Source organism: Lepidochelys kempii, chromosome 1, assembly GCF_965140285.1.
Source record: "Lepidochelys kempii isolate rLepKem1 chromosome 1, rLepKem1.hap1, whole genome shotgun sequence".
NCBI lineage: Eukaryota > Metazoa > Chordata > Testudines > Cheloniidae > Lepidochelys > Lepidochelys kempii.
This window is the reverse complement of record NC_136380.1, coordinates 224,778,776-224,798,528: the sequence shown is the minus strand read 5'-3', so window position 1 is coordinate 224,798,528 and position 19,753 is coordinate 224,778,776. Positions and strand designations below refer to the sequence as shown.

The 19,753-nt window shown below is 43.6% G+C and overlaps 1 protein-coding gene and 1 long non-coding RNA gene across 4 annotated transcripts in view; one reads left to right on the top strand and one right to left on the bottom strand.

Annotated features, from left to right (window-relative positions):
* Positions 1 to 4,188: 4,188 nt before the first annotated feature.
* On the bottom strand, positions 4,189 to 18,912 carry LOC140899628 (cyclin-dependent kinase inhibitor 1). 3 transcript variants are annotated; one of them, XM_073315444.1, is made up of 4 exons: positions 18,613 to 18,912; positions 12,389 to 12,831; positions 8,657 to 8,888; positions 4,189 to 6,715 (listed from the first exon to the last, which is right to left on the bottom strand). In XM_073315444.1, coding segments are annotated over exons 1-4 (693 nt in total). In that variant the 5' UTR covers positions 18,615 to 18,912; the 3' UTR covers positions 4,189 to 6,699. The 3 variants fall into 3 exon arrangements, 2 of the variants coding, with proteins under 2 accessions (XP_073171545.1, XP_073171568.1); XR_012155398.1 differs by lacking the exon at positions 8,657 to 8,888 and adding an exon at positions 9,258 to 9,466 and having other exon boundaries at positions 6,633 to 6,715; XM_073315467.1 differs by lacking the exon at positions 8,657 to 8,888.
* LOC140899641 (uncharacterized) overlaps positions 17,289 to 19,753 on the top strand; it is a 16,939-nt gene continuing 14,474 nt past the window's right edge. Inside the window, exon 1 of the long non-coding RNA XR_012155404.2 lies at positions 17,289 to 17,349. This is a non-coding gene — a long non-coding RNA (uncharacterized LOC140899641). The remainder of the gene's footprint in view (positions 17,350 to 19,753) is intronic.

Sequence of the window (19,753 nt, the reverse complement as noted above, 5' to 3'; positions counted from 1 at the left end):
GTTCCAGTAGTGCCAGTGTCAAAAATGGCCACTTTTCAACAAGTTGGATAAAGTTCATGTACACTAATTTGACCATTTGGGATTTAGATGGAGCCTCTCATCCAGATGAATCCCAAAGTACCTTGGTGTGTCTACACTGCAAAAAAAGACCAGTGGTAGTGAGTCTCGGAGACCAGGTCCAACAGGGACAATGAGCTATGGGACAAAAACTAGCAGTATACACACCGGGGCTCTGGGTGGATCCTGGGGCCTGAAACCCACATTTTCAGAGTCAGTTGACCTGGGCTGTGAGACTCACTGCTGCAAGTCTTTTTTTGCAGTGACGTCTTCTTAGAAACATGACTCAATTTAATAACAACACTTTTAAACCTCTAAAAATTACCAAAAAGTTATTCTGTATAAAATAATGTAGTGATTTGAGGGTCTAGTATTTCTGGATTTTCCAGGACTAGAAGCAAGTACTATGTATCCCAGCAGGAACTTGGAAGTTTTCTTTTTCCAGTGATATAGGTCACTCCTTTCTAACCCTGAAGTTACCTCAATCTACCATTGATCCAGGACTACATACTATCTTCGGCTTCAGGCCAACGTTATTTTGGGGGAGAACTGTCAGGTTTGTGCAGGGTGGGGAGATGAAGAAAGATATATTTACCTAGCAGGTATACATGTGTGCGTCTTCTTTTTTTCACATTGGCACATTTTTTTCACATTGTTTGAAACTGCTCGGAGGAGATGTTTTAATGGGCAGAGTGCAGGTGACTGCCATCAAAGGTAATATACTTGGCTCTGCTATTTACCCACACTACTTTGTGAGAGGAAGAATGGTTTAGGCTACGATTTTCAAAAGCAGAGGCCTAAAGTTAGGCTCCTAAACCATATTTAGGTACCTGCCTGATTTTCAAAAGTGCTGCCTGCCCAGTAGCTCCCACTGACCTATAGGTGATATAATAATAATTAATAAGCATGTGTGTGCATGTCATATAACATGTGAACCACTTCATTTGTTATTGAAGTGCAGCCACTTCTGGGGTGAAACATGGCAGATGCTTAATATGTCACGACAGCTCTCCGCAGCAGTTTATGGCAGGAAGTGAAAAATGTCATAGCCAAATGAAACTGCAGAGAGGATTTAGTCAGGTGAGATATAAGTACCAGTGTTGGAATATGTGCAGGACCAGGGGTCTTTCCATATTTTCCCTCTTCAGTGGGAAAATATGGAAAGACCCGCTAGAGAAACAAAGTCCATTTTCCTGGATTCTAGATTAGCCGAGTTTAAATTAACCCAAATGCCATGCCGATATTTTGTTTGTGTCAGTCAATGCATTGTGAAAGCAGAATGGTATGGGGAGAGGGGGGAGTGGATGGAATCCAAATCAGAGTCGTGAAGATACAAAAATAGTGTGTGAAAAAAGGACAACTCAGTCTTGTTTGCTGTAAAAAAACACAAGTAATGAACCAGTTTTTATTTATGATATTGCAAATATCCACAGTCAACAACCAAAAACTTCACACATCAACACTTACACTGAAATTCACTGAACCTACAGTATTACAACATTCCAAGCAAAGCAAAATTAATACCTGAAAGAAAGTACCTTGTATAACATAAACCCTCTGAATTTCAGAATGAACTTTGTTGACCCATTAGATTTGTTATTTGAATGGAGAAAATCCACTTTTCTCACAGCAGTTCACAAGCTTTGGAATAAATAAGTCCCTCCACCCACCCATTTATAAAGATCCAAAAGCTAATGGTAGAGTGTAGGTGTCTACTGTAACTCATCCATAGGTTCTCCAGAAAAACAATACTGACCTCCAGAAGGGTCCATATGATTAGTTTGCAGAGAAGTTGTAGTAAAAAGCTCTATTTGTACTATCCTGAAAATAACGGAAAGCATCTAGTGTCTCTTTTCCTGGCTATCTTGCTGAAGAGGCCCCATTTCCTCAATCGCTGCCAAAGGACTTGAATGAAATGATCTATACCTGAGAGAGGGAGCTCAGAGGGATTAGCTGTCTATTTATTAACAGGTGGAGGTTAAACCAGTTAAATATTATGGATTCCTGATGCAGTTCCCCCTCTGCTGTGTAATCAGAAGTACATTTAAGATAGCTCGAAACAGTGCTGCTACCACTTCTTTAATGCCCAATTTATGTCAGTTCCAGAACACAGCACCTTGCTTCTCCTTAGGAAAAAGTGCTGCTTGGGGATTTGATGGTTGGCCTGTGTCATACACCCAGGCAGCCAATCAAAGTCAATGATCAGCAAATATGCCTCGAACAGCTTCATTACTGTATTATATTTAGTTCACTCAGAGCACTGTATACTTAAATGGAACTAAACATATACTAAAGCTACAGTACACTGATTAACTTCAAGTGGGTCTGCCTCCTTTTCCATACATTTAAAGACTGGGAATATTTTGGGCCCATTTAATTTTATTCTTTGCCACGTATTAGGTGTTACTACTGAAATGTCTCGATAAAGAAAATTCTAGATTGTGTTTGACCGAAAAGTGCAATTTACAGGATAAAAGAAAAAAAAAGATGTTTACTCCATGTTTTCTTGTTAAAATACTTCTCCATCAGAATGTTAACTACTGAATAAAAGAAGATTTCTAATGGTCTGTTCTCTATCCCATACATGACAAACCTCAGCAACCAATCAGAGGCCTGTTGTCATTCTCAGCAGTAGGGCTAATAGCTGTAGGGCTGCTATTGCATTACCCATACTGTAAAACTTGTGTATGGAGAGAGGAGGCAGTTTATGTATGCAGTTGGTTAGCTGCTTGTCATCAACGTTTGGTCTGTAGTAACACAAAGCACTAGTGCAAAATACCTCTGGCCAGATCCTCAGCTGGAGTAAATTGGGACAGCTCCATCGCAGTTCAGTGACCTACAAGAATTCACACTAGCTGAGCATCTGGTCCTATATTACTTAGTATCAGGACATCCTAACTGCACACACCATGGAGTGGAGCAGTAAGAAAAGAAAAGTTTTTCTTTCTGTACACTGTACCCTCATTTACAATATTTTGTATTTAAGAAACTTTAAAAAAATATATAGATATCAAGCCACAAAATATCACTGCATCTTGCCAGCAAATATTTTTTAATTAACTATAGCATTCTGAGCTAATATTCACAATCATAACTGGCAGAGATGTTAGAAATTTGGATGGGCTAAATTCTAACCTGCAGTCTCACACCTTTACAAGCTCAGTCCTTGACAAGCTATCATCATTTTCCTCTGTAAAAAGAGGTGTCCCTTTTCCCCTATAAGAAAACAAGGCAACATCATGGTAACCTTGTGCATGACAGATGGATAGGCTTTTTTTGTGTGCAGCTCCTGTCATACTGACCAGAAAATAAGGCTGCTTAGCACACCACTACAAAACAAGAAGGTACACAGTGTCGTCGGTCTGATTTTAAAAACACACAAACACACAGAAAACATACGGTTGTGTAATTTTTTTCAAATCAGAGAAAATCACACACTTAAAAAAATAGATTTGTCTTAGTCATCACCAAAAGTAAGAAAACATACTATTTCCCAGCATGCCATCCCTATTGTAACAGGAGCACACAAACACACATACTGAGTTCACTCACAATATTCTCCATTTGGAGTCTCATCCTGGTTCCATTGTGCAAAACTCCCATTGATTTCAGTAGGAGCAGGATTGGGCCCTTTGTTTCCAAATCAAAGATTAAAAAGAGAAAAAAATTTCTCCTGACTCTCTCACTTGCCTGGAGTTGAAAATATAGACCCTGCAACCAGGGGAGCTGGAACAATTTGTATAATAGGGGTGCTGAGAGCCATTGAACCTAACTGTAAACACTTATCTGATGGAAACCACTTCAAGCCAGGGTGCAGCAACACCCCCTGAACTTCTAGTTCCAGCTCCTATGCCTGCAACATGCTGAGCTCCCGTAGCTCAGCACATAAAGGAACAGGCTTGATTCACTGCCTTTTCTCATTAAAAATGGATATATTTTGATAGCCTTAATGAACTGTTTACATCTAAACATCACTGCTCCTTTGGAAAAATAATTATTATGTCTTGGTGTTGCATGTAATATCTGTGTGAACATGTATAAGCTAAAAGAAAATGAGTACTTGTAGCACCTTAGAGACTAACAAATTTATTTGAGCATAAGCTTTCGTGAGCTACAGCTCACTTCATCGGATGCTCACGAAAGCTTATGCTCAAATAAATTTGTTAGTCTCTAAGGTGCCACAAGTACTCTTTTTCTTTTTGCGGATACAGACTAACAGGGCTGCTACTCTGAAACATGTATAAGCTGCATCCCATGTGTACAGCATACTCAAATATGTATATACCCAGAGAAAATCTACTGTACAAGACTTTGTAGATGTAGATTTTAGGCAAAAAGCAGTTCTCAATCATTGTGTAATTTCTAAACTGCCCAAATCACAGTGGTCTTTCCAAACTTGTTTGTGAAACACAGCAGCTTACTCAAGTCCATATGCACAAGAATAATTTAGCATGTATATTTTGTAGGTTTCTCTTTACATTTTACAAACTGGGTGCCAAGAGCCATAAAACCCAATTATCCAAATTGGTGGGTGGAGTGGAGAAGGGAAATAGAAAGGAAGTGTGTATGGTATAAAAATACCTAGAAATAATAATCCATGCAATGCCAAGAGGGATGGATGAGCTAGTGTTATTAAACCTTTTCTCTTCTTGTAGGAAATTCCTAAATAGTGACGGAAACACCGTATGTGGGCTTAACAAATAATAAAAATAATTTTTTTAAAAAAAATTGCCAGATTCACAAAAGGATTTAGGTCCCTAACTGCCACTTTAGGTGCCTAAATCCCAGAATCAGGCCACAATAGGATTCACAAATCCCACCTCAGCCCCAGGTGTCACCAAATCCTGTAGGTGCCTAAACTCACTCAGCACCTAAATTTTAGCAGTAAATATTCCCTAGGCACCTCTGGCTCTTCCTCTGAGTATGAACACTGCAGCCCCATGCCAGGTGTCTGGACACTTAACCCCAAAGTGCTGCATGAACCGAGGAAAGACAGGAGTTCCTCTGCCTAACTTTCCTGCAGGGCACAATCTGGTAAGCATCCTCAGAGCTTGCCTACTGGACTGGACCCCTATACATGAGCATACACAAAATGGCTGGAGATGGGCAAAGAGGAGGCCTCCCTCCAATGTTTTAGCCCAGTGGTTAGGGTGCTTATACCTGGGATGTGGGAGACCCCAGTTCTAGTCCAACCTCCACTTTGGGAGGGGTTTTGAACTGGGACCTACCACCTCTGAGTGCCCAAACCACTGGGCTCAAAATTATGTGGGTGGTCTTCCCCCGACCCCGCAACGTCTTGCTAAAGCAGTGTAGATAACCCCAAGACAGGGTTTGAACCTGAGAATCGCAAGCCAAATAAGGTACCTCCCTGCAGCCCAGACTTCAACACCCATTTCACGGTGAGGGGCGGGGCTTAGCATCCCTCCCCCCTATAATTTTGGCATCTCCCAATGGCTAGCATGTGCAAGGAGCTGCCTAGCCTGCCAGCTTTTGTGAATCCAATTCTGAGGCACCTACCTCCCTCTGTTCACTGTACAGGGAGCCTAGGCACTGGACTCAAGACTTTTTGAATCCTCGGGAGTTTCTAGGAACCTAAAAGTTAGGCATGATGATGCTGAGCATCACCATGCCTAAGTTTCTTTGTGAATCTAGCCCAACGTCTCCATAGTAACCTGCATTACAAAACACTGTGCCCAACAGGGCAAATATTGCTCTCATTTTCACACATGCATTGGCCTCAATGGAACTGCACAGGTGAAAATGAAGGCTATATTTGTCCCAGCAGATATCGGGAATGATTTTAACATAAGGTGCCTGATTTCATGGGTGCAAATTTGCAGACATCCATTTACAACAGTCACATGTTTAACACCCTGATTTTTGAACAGAGCCAAGCAGACAGACACAGGGCCAAATGCTCTGCCGAAATAAATAGGCAAAACTCTCCTGAAGTAACTACAGCGGTGTCCATTTACAGCCACAGAGAATTTGCCACATAAATACCACTATTTATGTCCACAGATAGTTATGGGTAGTCACAATTTTGCACCTGAAAAATCATAGTCTGGGTTGGGAACTTTTTAAATAAATCAGATCTGTAGAGTTTAGCAGGTGAAGCTTATTGATTGGATAAGCCATCTCTCTTAGAAATAGGGAACAAACTGTACATTAAAGATGTAAAAAATACAAAATCAGAAACATAATACGGTCCTGATCATATTCTGACTTGTTCAAATGCAGCAGTACATTTGTACAGCTGTTTAACCTTATGTTCACTGCTTTCTCGTATGCAGTATTCTTTGAAACGCACATGGTTAAGTTGCTGCTATTAGCCAATTCCTGAAACATTTCCAAACTTGCTTACCAACACTTTTAAGGCTAGTGATCCTTAGCAAAGGGGCTTCCAGTTTAATCTCATTCTAATGCGAGTTTTGTTGTGTTTACAAGACTTTCCATCAGTCCTTTCATGAATATATCAATCCATGTGATGCCCTTAAGCATTTGTAGCTTGCACACACAATTTCTGAATGTCAGATAAACCTGGCAGCTCTTTATAACATCTCTGGTGCAGATCAATCCTGTGTTTCATTTCAGAAAGCCAAATTCTTTGCAGCAGCTTGACTGTTAGTTTTGACTTGCTTCTTAGCTGAGTAGTAATCTGTAGAATAGCAAACAAACAGAATTAGAAACTGCTGACGTGGTGAATGATGTTTTAAAGAAATGTCAGGTAGGCTTCTCTAAGGCCCACGAGGGAACAAAACTAATACCTTTAGTATGTTCCATATAAAGCTGTGTAATACCAAACAAACAAAGGAAATGTGCTGGCTTTTATTCAGCATAGATCAAAGGACTTTGGACTCTCTTATATAAGCTGAGCAATGTGACATTTTACTCTCTGACTTTTAGATCCAGTACAATAGTGTTTTCTGGTCAGAAATAGTTATTTTTCAGTGCTCTTTTACCACCTTATAAAAGATCTGCAGTTTAGCATAACATCAGAAGAATTATAATTATGCTGAACCTTACTAATAACGTTCTACTTATTACATCAAATAAGAACTCTAGGAAGACTGGATATAACCTTGCAATAACACTGAATTATTACTCTCTGAATACAGAATAAATAAGGGCTGTAATTGTGGGGAAAATACTCTGTATTCTTCATCCATAGCAAAGTGATTTAATTCCTGCTTCAAGTGCAAAAATCAATCTAACAACAGAACCATGACCTGCTTTCCATAATTTGTGGAAACACTAAGCAGTGATTTTTTTTCTAGCACAGAAACAAATACATTTTTCATGTAGTTAACAGGACAAATATAGCTGAAATTAAATCAGCAGTATACCCACATTTACAGGCACAGATCTACATCCTCAGCTGGTGTAAACTGGCTCCATTGGCTTTAACAGAGCTATTCCAATTTAAACCAGCTGAGGATTCGGTCCTCATGATGTTTTAACTTCACTTTCCCACATAACCAAAATGGCAATGTATATAGCAAATATTCAGTGTCCTAGCAGTTTACGGCTTGTATTCATTTCTACAGAGAATACTACTGGCAGAGGATACTCCCTGGAATTCTACAGGTTTTCACAGCCAAGTTCTGCAAAGAAAATCCTGCATCCAATTTCATTAAGTTCTGTTGGTTGATTTATGATGAGGATAATATGTATAGTGGTGACCCAAATTAATACCACATATTGTTGGGAGTCTGAGCAGCTAATTTATCAGGAAAAAAGGCCTGCAAATGTCACAAGAAATTCTTGGTGGGGAGGAAGAGGAGAGGAGTAACAATAAGAAGTGGGATGTCTGAGCTCTCACAAAGTATAATCCTCACAACTGTTAATTCTTCTAATCATGAGACTTTATATATACTCTGTCCTCCAGTTTGTATTGGAGAGGAGGGATATATTATGAATTATACTTGGTGGGTCAAAGTCATAAGTGACTTCATTGGCATTATCCTCACTTTCATCAATGGTGAATTTTAACAAGGGCAAAATTTTCAAAGGCATCTAAGTAATTGAAGAGCCCAAGTCCAATTTTCAAAAGGGACTTGTGCATGTAGGAGCCAAAGTCTTGATGGAAGTCAGTGGGACTAAGGTTTCTCAGGACCAGATCCTCAAATGAATTTAAGTGCCCAACTCGCATGATTTCAATGGAAGTTAGGGACCTAATGCCTTTGAAGATCTGGGCTCTAAGTGCCTCAGGGTGCGTCTACACTAGAAATGCTATAGTGGCACAGCTGCACTGCTGTAGTGAAGAGGTTCTTCCATTGCTGTAATAAATTCACCTCCTTGGGAGGCGGTAGCTAGGTCGATGGAAGAATTCTTCCATTAACCTCATGGTGACGACACCGGGGCTTAGGTCGGCTTAATTACATCTTTCAGGGGAGTGAATTTTCACACCCCTGAGTGATGTAGCTAGCTCAACCTAACTTTGTAGTGTAGACCAGTCACTTTTGAAAATTTTACCCAGTATCTTGAAACCACTAGTCCAGAAGATGGACCTAACCTCACTCCCTGTGCAGAAACAGCTGAGTCAACAGAAAAGTTTTTCCATCGACCTACCTACTGCCACTCAAGGGAGGTGGCTTACCCCTTTCCATCGCTGTAGTGCTGTGGTTGTGCTGCCGTAGCACCCGTAGTGTAGACATGCCCAAAGTCAAGTCCACAGTGCTCTGAGCTGAGAACAAAAGGATGAGACCTGGCATGTGAAAGAGGCTGGTGCTTCATGGAAAATGTCTTTCCTTCCCTTGGCTCTTTCTCTAGCTCTGGCCACTGATGCATCTTGAAATCCGGCTTACAAAAAAGACAGTTCACTTCAGTCCCTGGAAAAGGCCAGAATAAAGCCTAGCTGTACTGTAAATCTGCAGCTGTGAAGCACTCTCATGGAATCAGAACAGAGGCTGGAACTGATGGTATGCATGTGTCAAATGAGCTGGGAATATGGCAAAACTCCTGCATTTTTACTGGTTAATTAACTCCGCCTGCCCAAGGAGTCAGATAAAGTGAGAAAGCTTCAGTTCCTCCCACTTTGGTGGCTCCAGTGTCCCCAGAACCCATGTTGGTTTTTAAGACATTGATATTTATTTAACCAGACCACTACTGTCTTTTACAGTGTAAATTAAATGCACCATTGCAGGACCTTAATGCAAAGCATTACTGAGTTCTGCTTGACTAAATGAGATAGCAGATACCTGTGTTCAGAACCAGTCTAAAGTTTAGTCCACACTCTCCACACTTTCTGGGATGACAGAGGTTGGACGTGTGGCGCAGGGAGTGGGTTCGGCCTCTGGGGGTAGGCATCACTCTGGATGACTAATCCGGCTGTCACATGGATTAGTCACGTCTTGTTCCAGAGGGAGCAGAGTACAGATCTTCTGAGTTGATGGGAGATTTTGATGTACTGTTTTTGAGGTGGTGATAGGGAGGATACATGGGTGCATGTGAGAGAGAGAGAAATGGAATGAGCTCAAAGCCCCACCAAAATAGGCAGAATATACATGATTGCTCTGACAGATCAGTTTCATTGCATCCAGAATTCTTGGGGGACCAATTTCTACCAACAAGTTTTCACTTGTAAAAACAAATATGGGAAAGTGTTAAGCTGTGCAACTTGGTGTTTTGGTTTCCACATCCCCTGTGGAAATATTTGTTTACCAGGGCAAACAGAATGGAAGAAAATATCCCTTGGAAATATTTGCATAATTTGTTCCTACACTGCTAGACAGAGATTTACAACTGAATAGTGATACCCTCCAACTGTCACAACACTGAAGCCTGAATAAAGCTCCTGTACTCCTACAGTTATATTATAGAGTTAATTAGTTAATGCCTGCAAAGTGCTTTGGAGATGAAAAGTGCATTCATTAAGTATTACTGCCCTGTGCTCTAGTGTAAGATTGTCCTCTCATCACTAAGCTCTAGTTCATTTTTGAAACTGTCTAATGACGGTTTCAGAGTAACAACCGTGTTAGTCTATATCCGTAAAAAGAAAAGGAGTACTTGTGGCACCTTAGAGACTAACAAATTTATTAGAGCATAAGCTTTCGTGAGCTACAGCTCACTTCATCGGATGCGATTCATAGATTCCAAGGCCAAAAGAGACCACTGTAATCACCTAGTCTGACCATGGAACTTCCCCAAAATAATTCAGAGCATATTTTTTTTAGAAAAAACTTCCAATCTTGATTTTAAAATGGCAAATGATGGAGAATCCACCACGGCCCTTGGTAAGTAGTTCCAATGGTTAACTAAACTCACTGTCAAAAATTTACACCTTATTTCCAATCCAAATTTGTCTAGCTTCAACTTCCTGTCATTGGATCATGTTAGACCTGTCTGTGCAAGATTGAAGATCCCATTATCACAATTTATTCTCCAAGAAGGTACTTACAGACTGTAATCAAATCACCCCTTAACCTTCTCTTTGTTAAACTAAATAGGTTTTGTTCCTCGAGTCTATCACTACAAGGCATGTTTTCTAATACTTTAATCAACCTTGTGGCTGTTCTCTGAACCCTCTTCAATTTATCAACATCCTTTTTGAATTGTGGACACGACTGGACACAGTATTCCAGCAATGGTCACACCAGTGCCAAATAGAGAGGTAAAACAACCTCTCTATTCCTACTCGAAATTCCCCTGTTTATGGATCCAAGCATCACATTAGCCCTGGTGTCACAGTCAGCTGAATATCTACCATGACCCCTAAATCTTTTTCAGAGTCGCTGTTTCTCAGGATACAGTTCCCCACCCTGTAAATATGGCCTATATTCTTTGTTCCTAGACATATACATTTACATTTGACTGTATTAAAACACATATTGTTTGCTTGCACCCAGCTTATGACATAGCCTCTCCTGGCAAATTAGTCTATTGTCTGATCTGCATCACTATTCAAAAGAAGTTTCCTAATGTCTTAGTTTAATTATCCCTTTTTGACAATTTAAGGCTGGTACTTCTCATTAGACCCCCCAATATAGGCTAGAAAGAATCCTGTTGTTCAGGAGTCCAGGACAACCAAAATCCCTGTGTGGATAAATGAAATACAATCAGGATTGTGGCTGGGTGCTGAGTACTTTTGAAAATGTTGCCCTGGTGTCGGTGCCAAAGGGTATATCTATACTGCAGCTGGGAGCTGTGATTCTCAACGCAGGCAGAGAGATTTGCGCTAGATCTGCTCAAGCTAACGTGCTGAAAATAGTAGTGTCGACATTGTGGCATGGCTGGTGGCTTGGGTTAGCTGCCCAAGCTCAGACATAGAGAGTTGGGTGGTCTTGGACTTGGGTGAGTAACCCAAGCCACTGCCTATGCAAAAATGTCCATATTGCTATTTAGCAGTCTAGCTCGAACCCAGAGTAAATGGGATCTGAGCTCCTTTGAAAATCTGTCTCTAGTTATGGGTGCTGAGCACTTCAAAAGCTGGCCCTTTCTGCCTTCCTGCCAAGTTTAAGACTGGTCTGCTCTTACACTTCTTGGATGCATTCACTCAGTATTCTATCCAAGCTGAAGTTAGCATGAAAATTGGCAACCTTCTCTGGTTCCTGTTCTTCCTCCCCTCGCTCTGCTTGGCCCACTGTGTCTCCGACAACACTTTGGGAAGAGTACACATGGCTAACTACGCAGATCTATGACAAGAATTGGTGAAAGTCATACTGTCTTGCTGGACAACCCAGCTTGAGATCCAGGCTGCCCTTGGACAAGTCATCTTAACTATTCTTCATCACCCCCTTCCCTTTAGTTGCCTAGTCTCTCCCACCTACACTAAGGCCACATCTGCTGTGCCATTCTAGCACTGTAATGTAGATGCTTCCTTCACAGATAGAAGAGGGATTTTCCATCATTGTAGTTAATCCACCTTTCTGAGAGATGGTAGCTTGGTTGATGGAATGATTGACCTGACCATGTTTACACCGGGGCTTAGCTCGACCTAACTATGGTGCTCAGGACGCAAAAATTTTCACAGCCCTGAACGCTGTAGCTAGGTCAATCTAATTTTTTAATGTAGGCCAGGCCTAAGTTTGACAGAGCAATCATACCCTTCTTTGGCCTCCTTTTCAGACATTCTGACCGTTCACAAATCCCATGGACACCCGTGGGAGCTGCAGGTGCACAGCCCTTGTGAAAATCAGCCTAATTGTCTCTTATGTAAACTGCACATGATAAGCTCCCTTAACCTGTCTGCATCAGGCATGTCATCTGATTTAGTTGAAGTGTTGCTTGTTTAAGACCAGGCTAGTCACAGGCCTATCAGGATTAAATTCCTGTGAAGCTCTCAGAGCTAGTTCTGACCCACTGAGCAGCATAAAGTACAAGTCTCACACACCTGTCAAGGATGTCTGTCTTCGTTTCTTCACTGCTTGGCTCTTCTTGCCTGACATTTTCTTGGCAACTTTGGGGTTTTCAGTCAGTGTCACCGTGGCAAAGTGGTGAGCCTTGACCTCCTTGACTATACCCTGGTTCAAGGGCTTCAAAGGCTTGCGAGCCTCACCCACCACACAACTGTGGTAAAAGGCCGGGACATCATGGCTCTGTAATTCTTCCCACTGCAGGAGCCCCTCAGCTGGCATGTCCCGTAAGAAGTCAAAGTTCCACTTCTGCTGGGCTCCCTCCATGCTGCTGTGCAGCATGTGCTGGAAGTCCTGCTGCAGCTGTTCATGGTCCACGGGGCCAAAGAGGTTCCTTCGTACACGGTTTGCCTTCACTGACCTCCACTCCATTTGCTCTCCAATCCGCTGCTCTCCAACGAGCGTACAGAGCAACGATTCCCTGCCAGAGACAGAAAGATCATCAGACACCTTTTGTGGGGTCACTTCAACAGGCATCACATGCTGTATGGGGGACGTAGCAAGTGTTAGGGTATTTGGGAAACTGGGAAAACTTCTGCCAATCTCCCATCTTCATGGAAAACTCTCATTGACTTCAGTGGACTGTGTTGACTGGAGCCTCAGCCAATGTTGTGTTTGCTGTGGAGGGGATGGAGGGCTTCTCCCTCTCTTTTTTGTGGGGTGCTTCATGTAGAGCTAGTGAGGGGGTTGGCTTGTTCATCATGGAAAGGAATTTGGTTCTTCAAGGGCTGCCTATGTGATGTGCTGGGGGGGGGCGTTTGGGGACAGAGCAAAACTGAGGGGAGATATTGGTAGAGGTTCATAGATTTTAAGGCCAGAAGGGAGCATTATGGTCATCTACTCTGACCTCTTGCATAACACAGGCCATAGAACCTCACCCAGTAATTCCTGTATCAAATCCATAACTTCTGGTTGAGCCTAGAGCATATCTTTTAGAAAGATATCCAATTTCTTTCTCTACATGGATCCACTCACCATTGTTCTCCCAACCCCAGAATGTGGAGATGGAGGCAGAGGAAGCACAGAGGCTAATGTGGGCTTAGGGATGGATTAGTGACCAGCCAAGGCGTGGATCTAGCTGCTGCCGCTCTGAAGTCGGGAGGATATACAGATCAGGACACTGAGAGAGGGTCAGTGATTTGTCCAAAGCCAGGCACACAATCAGTGCAGAGCCAGAGGACATAATAGTTCCAGACTTCCACCTTCTTTGTCCACTACTAGCCCATGGTGCTTCTGTATGTGAAAATATCTAGTATATAAACAAGATATTATTGTCTCTAAAAATAATGGTTTTCATTTATTTTTTCTTTGGTGAGCCATCACTGAGGCCTCAGTGCCTGTAAAGGAGAAGCAGCTGTAAATACAGCAACAAAAATAAACCTCTGGGTGGTGTCCGAAATCTCAGAAGGCAACTCCATTTTTCCTATATTAATGTAGCATCTGGCTCTTAGTTGTCAGGATACTCAGCAGTGCTGGTTGTCACTATAGCTAATAACAGTCACACTGCTGCTTTGTCCCTTTTCCGTCTGGTGCCAAACTTCCAACCGTTTAAACTAAGTTTACTCAAAGGTGATCCATCAACATTAGGAAAGGACAGGTAGTGAGTGCACTACAGGAAATAATCTTTTGCATTAGAAACTTTTCTCATATGAACTGTAAGTTGGCTTTTTGCCATACTTCGCAAGGACAAAATATGGTATTTCTCAAACATTTTTGACCTTTGGTAATAGCATTTTTGAATCTCTTAAATAATGTTAATTAGAGAAGAATCTGTCTCGCCCATGTCTATGATCAGAGGAACACAGGAGTAGCTATACCACATGGGAGTAGCAGTCTAGTCAGCCCAGTATCCTATCTCTGAGGTGTAATTTCAGGTTGGGTAGATGTACGGCTGCTAGTTTTGGAGGAGCTGGCATGCTAAAAATAACAGTGCAACCATGGTGGTATGGGCGACAAGAGGGGCTAGCTGCCTGAATGCATACTTAGGATCTCAGACTAGATTGTAATTGGAGCAGCTGCGGTGTAGACATACCTTGGGAGTGCCATAGCATGAGCCTCGGGAGCCTGTGCCTGCAGACCCCGGCTCTGAGACTTGCTGCTGCGGGCTGTGTAGACTTACCCAGAGCAGCCGACACCAGCTGCTTCAGAAGATGCGAGCACCTTGAAGTGGGTAATTCTAGAATAACCTTTCCCTATAGAAAGTTTCTTCCTATTGCCTTCATTCATACCTTGAATCATGAGGGTTCATACCTTTGCCAAACTTGCGGCATATTTGATTGGTGTAGATGTTTTCATTGTTCATGTAAATATCTAGCGTGGAATCCTGGCCCTATTGAAGTCAATGGGAACTTTATCATTGACTTGAATAGAACTAGGATTTCACCCCTAACCTTTCTCTAGAAACCTGCTAAGCCTTCGATGTCAGAGGTCCACTGTGGCAATGAGTTCCACATGTTAATTCTGCGTGTAAAACTCTGCGTGTTACAAACCTGCAAAAACAAAATAATCTGAAATACTTTCTACATACAACGTATTTAGAACCTTGATCTTTGTGGTCAGTATGGTTCAGTTTCTCCTGACCACTGATTTTTGTGAGTTGTTGTAACAACTGGAGGAGGGCCTGTCCTCTCATCACTGGAAATTTTTCAATCAAGAGTGGATATTTGTTTAAAAGATATGTTCAAATTCAGACAGGAATTAATTCAGGGAGGTCCAATTGCCAATGCCCATGTTATACTGAACGTCAGACTAGATGATCACAGTGGTCCCTTCTGGCTTAAAGATCTATGAATCAACCCTCATTCATGCATTGTCTTTATTCACACAAGTAGCTCCATTGATGTCAACCTGAATAAGTAAGCATTGAAGAACAGGGCTCTGCATTAGTGGTGGCCATTTCTAATTTCCCTCTGGTTATATGTCAGCTAGAATGGATCAAAATTAATTCATATTTCCATAAACATTTTTATTTTTGCCTCAAAAATTTGATGGAACATTTTGTCAAAATTTTGAATTTCAAAAAAGTTCAACCAGCTCTTATCAATGGTCAAAACACTTAAATGAATTCTTTTGGGGAAAAAAGTTTGGATGGAATGTTAAATTCTCATCCTTACGGAGGAGAACTGTTCCCTCAGTATAATAATGGTGTGTGTGTGTGTGTGTGGTCATTTAAAATTCCAGTTGGAAAGTCCTATTTTTTCAGATACGCAATATGCCTATTAGGTAGTGTGTCTACTGCACAGAACACTGGATTGGACGTCAGGAGTCCTGGTTCTATTTGTGACATTGCTCCATGCCTCAGTTTTCCCATCTGTAAAATGGGATAAATATACTAACCTCCTTTGTAAAGGGCTTTGAGAACTGCTGGTGAAAAGTGCTCTATAAGAGCTAAGTATCATTATTATTACAGCAGGTGGTTGCATCTTTTTACCTTTTCCAGAGACATACAAAGGCATAACCACCTTCACTGATTTCAGATTACTCTGACCTCTTCTCCTTTTCTCCCCAGTTTTTGCCTAGTACCTGCTACCTTATCTGCCTCCTCAGCACAGTCCGTCCTTGCATGGCTCACCCCTTGCACAGATTCAGGACAGCAGGGAGGGGGTTGGGTGTGAGTTATTTTCCATACCCTCAGACACTAGGTAAGGGAATGGCTGATTTCTCCAAGAACAACTGAACAGATCTCCCACAGCCACCCGTGCTGGGGAACAAACAAGTCACGTATTCCAGGCAAGCGTTTTCAGTTGCATTTGTTCTGCTGTTCACATGGTTCCCATCAACAGGGGCATCAGGTTCCCACAGCACCCCTTGAGCTGTGGGGACCCTTTACTTCTGTGTCAAAGGAATGAGACACAGTCCCCTTCCTTACTCTTTCTCAGGGAGGAGCACTTGACATGACTCTGCCTGGCTGCAGAATGTAGGGGATTTCTAGGGGAAAAGTAACCTACATCCTTGCTACTAGTCAGTCCCCTTAGAAGGAAGAGAATCACAGGGATGGATCTGGATTTTTGTAGCACCCCTTCCAGCTCACCTGCCCAACCAGGGGAAAGTCCGTAGCTAGAGGGAACCAAATGTAACATCCTGTTGGACTTTTGGCTCCTTGCACATAGACAAGTACAAATATGCACCTGATTGCACACACATATATGCTATATTTGCTCTGGGAAGTCAAAAAGGCAATTAACTTTCCTGCCTTTGTTAAGCTAACAAGCCATATCTTTCACTCCCACCTACAGACTTTACATGGGGCGGTTCAGGAGAAGACAAATGATAAGGACAAATATAAACGATAAAGGAGTCTGGTCAGCAGCAACTTTGCAAAGACTTCCCCCTACGAGTTAGCACTAGAGCATAGGAGCGCACTGGGTGTACTGGTATTTCGCCAGAGCCTTCGATACACTTGCAACTGCGCGTCGGAGTGCAAAATAAAACCAATTCCCCATCCCCACCAAATGCTATCGGGGACGATGCAATGGGATTGTAATTAGTTACTCTCGCTACCACTGCCACGGTTACATTTCGTCAAAGAACAACAACAACAACAACGCAGCAAAACAAACACACAACCCCCAAACAAATAAAGCACCCATTAAATTATACGTACAACGGGAACAGTAAACCCCGAGGTTGCTCCCCCCCCCCCACTAAAAAGCAAACCAACCGTTTCCGCTTTGCTACATGCCCGCTCGCAAAGCCCCGCACACCTGACCGGCAGCCCTGACGCGGGCTTTTCAAACAGGATGGGAGCTGGGTCGAAACGCGCCACTTTTGCCCGGGAGGCTGCAGTGGGGCGGGGGCGGGGAGGGAGGGGGGAGGATACTCCCAGGACATCAAGCCTAGAGCATCATCGGGTGCGCCTGACTTGTAAACAAGTCGCAAATGTACTTTGATTCTTTCCGTTAGACTTCAGTTACCCCACGCAGACTGGACACATTAAGAGGTAACGCATATTTACACGGGAAAGACACTCATAGTAGCAAAGGGGGCTGCGGGGGGGGGGGGGGGCTGTCAGCATGGGCGGTGGCAGGAGGGAATAATAATCAATTCATTAGTGGGACAGCTCCTGATCTCAGTTACTCCAGGGTCATTCCATGGGGGAACTCCGCTCGAGTCGGAGGCGAGCCTCCGGAGTGACACCTCACGGGAGCGATCAGCAGGTGGGCCCGTGTTGAGTCCGGCTGCAGAGCAATCCATCCAGTCTCGCCCGGGGCAGCGCTGTAACAGACTTGTCCGCCCCACTGCAGGGCTCACAAAGCGGGGCGGAAGGGTCAGACCCGGGAGAGGCCTGCCTGCTGAGTGAGGAGAGTTTGTGTGTGTGTGTGGGGGGGGGAGTGGGGTGGTAGGGGATGGGATAGCTCAGTGGTTTGAGCAGTGAGCGGTAGCTCACAAAAGCTCATGCTCAAACAAATGTGTTCCTCTCTAAGGTGCCACAAGTCCTCCTGTTCTTTTTGCGAATACAGACTAACAGGGCTGTTACTCTGAAACCTAGGGTTGTGAGTTCAATCCTTCAGGGGGGCCATTTGGGATGGGGCAAAAATTGGGGACCGGCCCTGCTTTGAGCAGGGGGTTGGGCTAGATGACCCCCTGAGGTCCCTTCCAACCCTGATAGTCTATGAGTCTAATATGGCAGGATTCAGGTGTGTTTGTGTTTTCCTTAAGGGACAAAAACTGAAAAGGGGGTCGGATTTTTGCCCGGGGGAAGATTCAAATTTTCCACGTGAGGCCAGATTGGAGCGCCCATTTCCCTCCGCCTCCTCCTCCCCCCAGACCCTATGGTTGCCTTAGACTTCACTCGGTAACTGCCCGCCCATCCCTTCAGAGTCACAGCCCCCAGCACCCCGGAAAGGCTCGGAACAGCGTCAGGCGGTGGGGTGGGGAGAGAAAGCCAGGTCGGTCACGAACAGAAACCAGATGCCCCCAGTGGCATTCCACGAGTGAACCTGGGGGCTGTGCCTGCGTCCCCGAGTTTAGTTAAGCGGGGTCCTTTCCCCAGCCCCGGGATGCCGCCGCCTTGTGGGAAGTGGAATTTGGAGGCAGGCTGAGACTGAAATAATCCCAGGATGCCGTCAGTGCTGTGTGGGGAACCATTTGCAGCAGAAGTTACTCTTCTAGCCAACAAGCGAGCCCTGGGGCTCTGAGCCTCGTAACAGCCGTTCTCTGGTTATTAGCTCCTATAAGCCTGTTGCGTTAGTCAGTCACTTACATTTAGGGGCTCTCGCTGCTTGGGGCTTTTGCCTCTTTCACAAGGGATTGCTTGCTTTTCCTGCACGGCCCTGGGGCGCAGCTGCCCAGATGGGGAGAATGGTGGCACTTGTCACTTCCACACTTCACAGAAGAGGCTTGCGGACATCCAGATGTCTGGTTTCCCCTCGCGCACCACCTCTCAAAAGGCTCCCCGGCAGCCGGGAATGGCTGAGAGGGGCTTTATCCTGCCGCTGTGTGCTGATGGCTGCAGAATGGACAGATGCCGTCGTGTCCCGCCGCTCTCTTCTTCATAGTGTTTCCTCCCTCCACCTCCCCCCGCCCTTCCCTGCCTCATGTGCAGCGTGTAAAGCTGTTGCTCCTCGGCTGATTAACTTTCACATTCCGGGCTGCTTTCCAGTCGCTCGCTGCACTGGCACGTGGCTCTGCAACGTGACTGCTCCCCCCTCTCCCCCCTTCCCCCCCCCCCCCCCAGCCCAGAGCTGGTCGTTGCCAAATAGGCCAAACCTAAACCAAACACTTGCAGTCAGTGACACTGCTGCGGAGGGAAAAGAGGAGGAGGAGGCGAAACATCAGCCCAGGAGGTGGAGAAAAAATTAATCCCAGAGGGTGACTCAGGAGGGGACAGTTTTTCGCTGGGACGTTCTTGATGCCAATTACCTTTAGCGAAAGGGAACACCATCAAGTTGAAATCGAGTCAATTAAAAACCAATACGTTGTTTCAGCCACCAACCCTGCCGCTCACCCTCTTTGCTTAGGTGGAAGAAGGGTGGGGGATGGAGGGGGAGGCGGCGCATCACAATCACATTTTCCTGGTTTTTTAAAATGTTTTTTTTCCTCCCTGATTGCTTGTGAAAGATTCATACAAACAACAGAATCTGCAGAGGAGCAAGAGAAAGCTTCAAAGAGCTTTCAAATTCACAGAGAAACCCTAAAAAAGATACATTATTTTTTCTCTCTAAATTTTCAGGTATAATAATTTTAGGAATTATTTGTCACAACAGGAGGTAAAGAATTTCAGATAAAAATTTGATTTTTTAAAAACAGTTGCCATTATCATTTTTAAAGGGATAATCCCAGTGTTTTTCCACTGAGATTTTCCCATATTTTCATGTTTCCCCACTTTAAAAAAAATCTGTCCA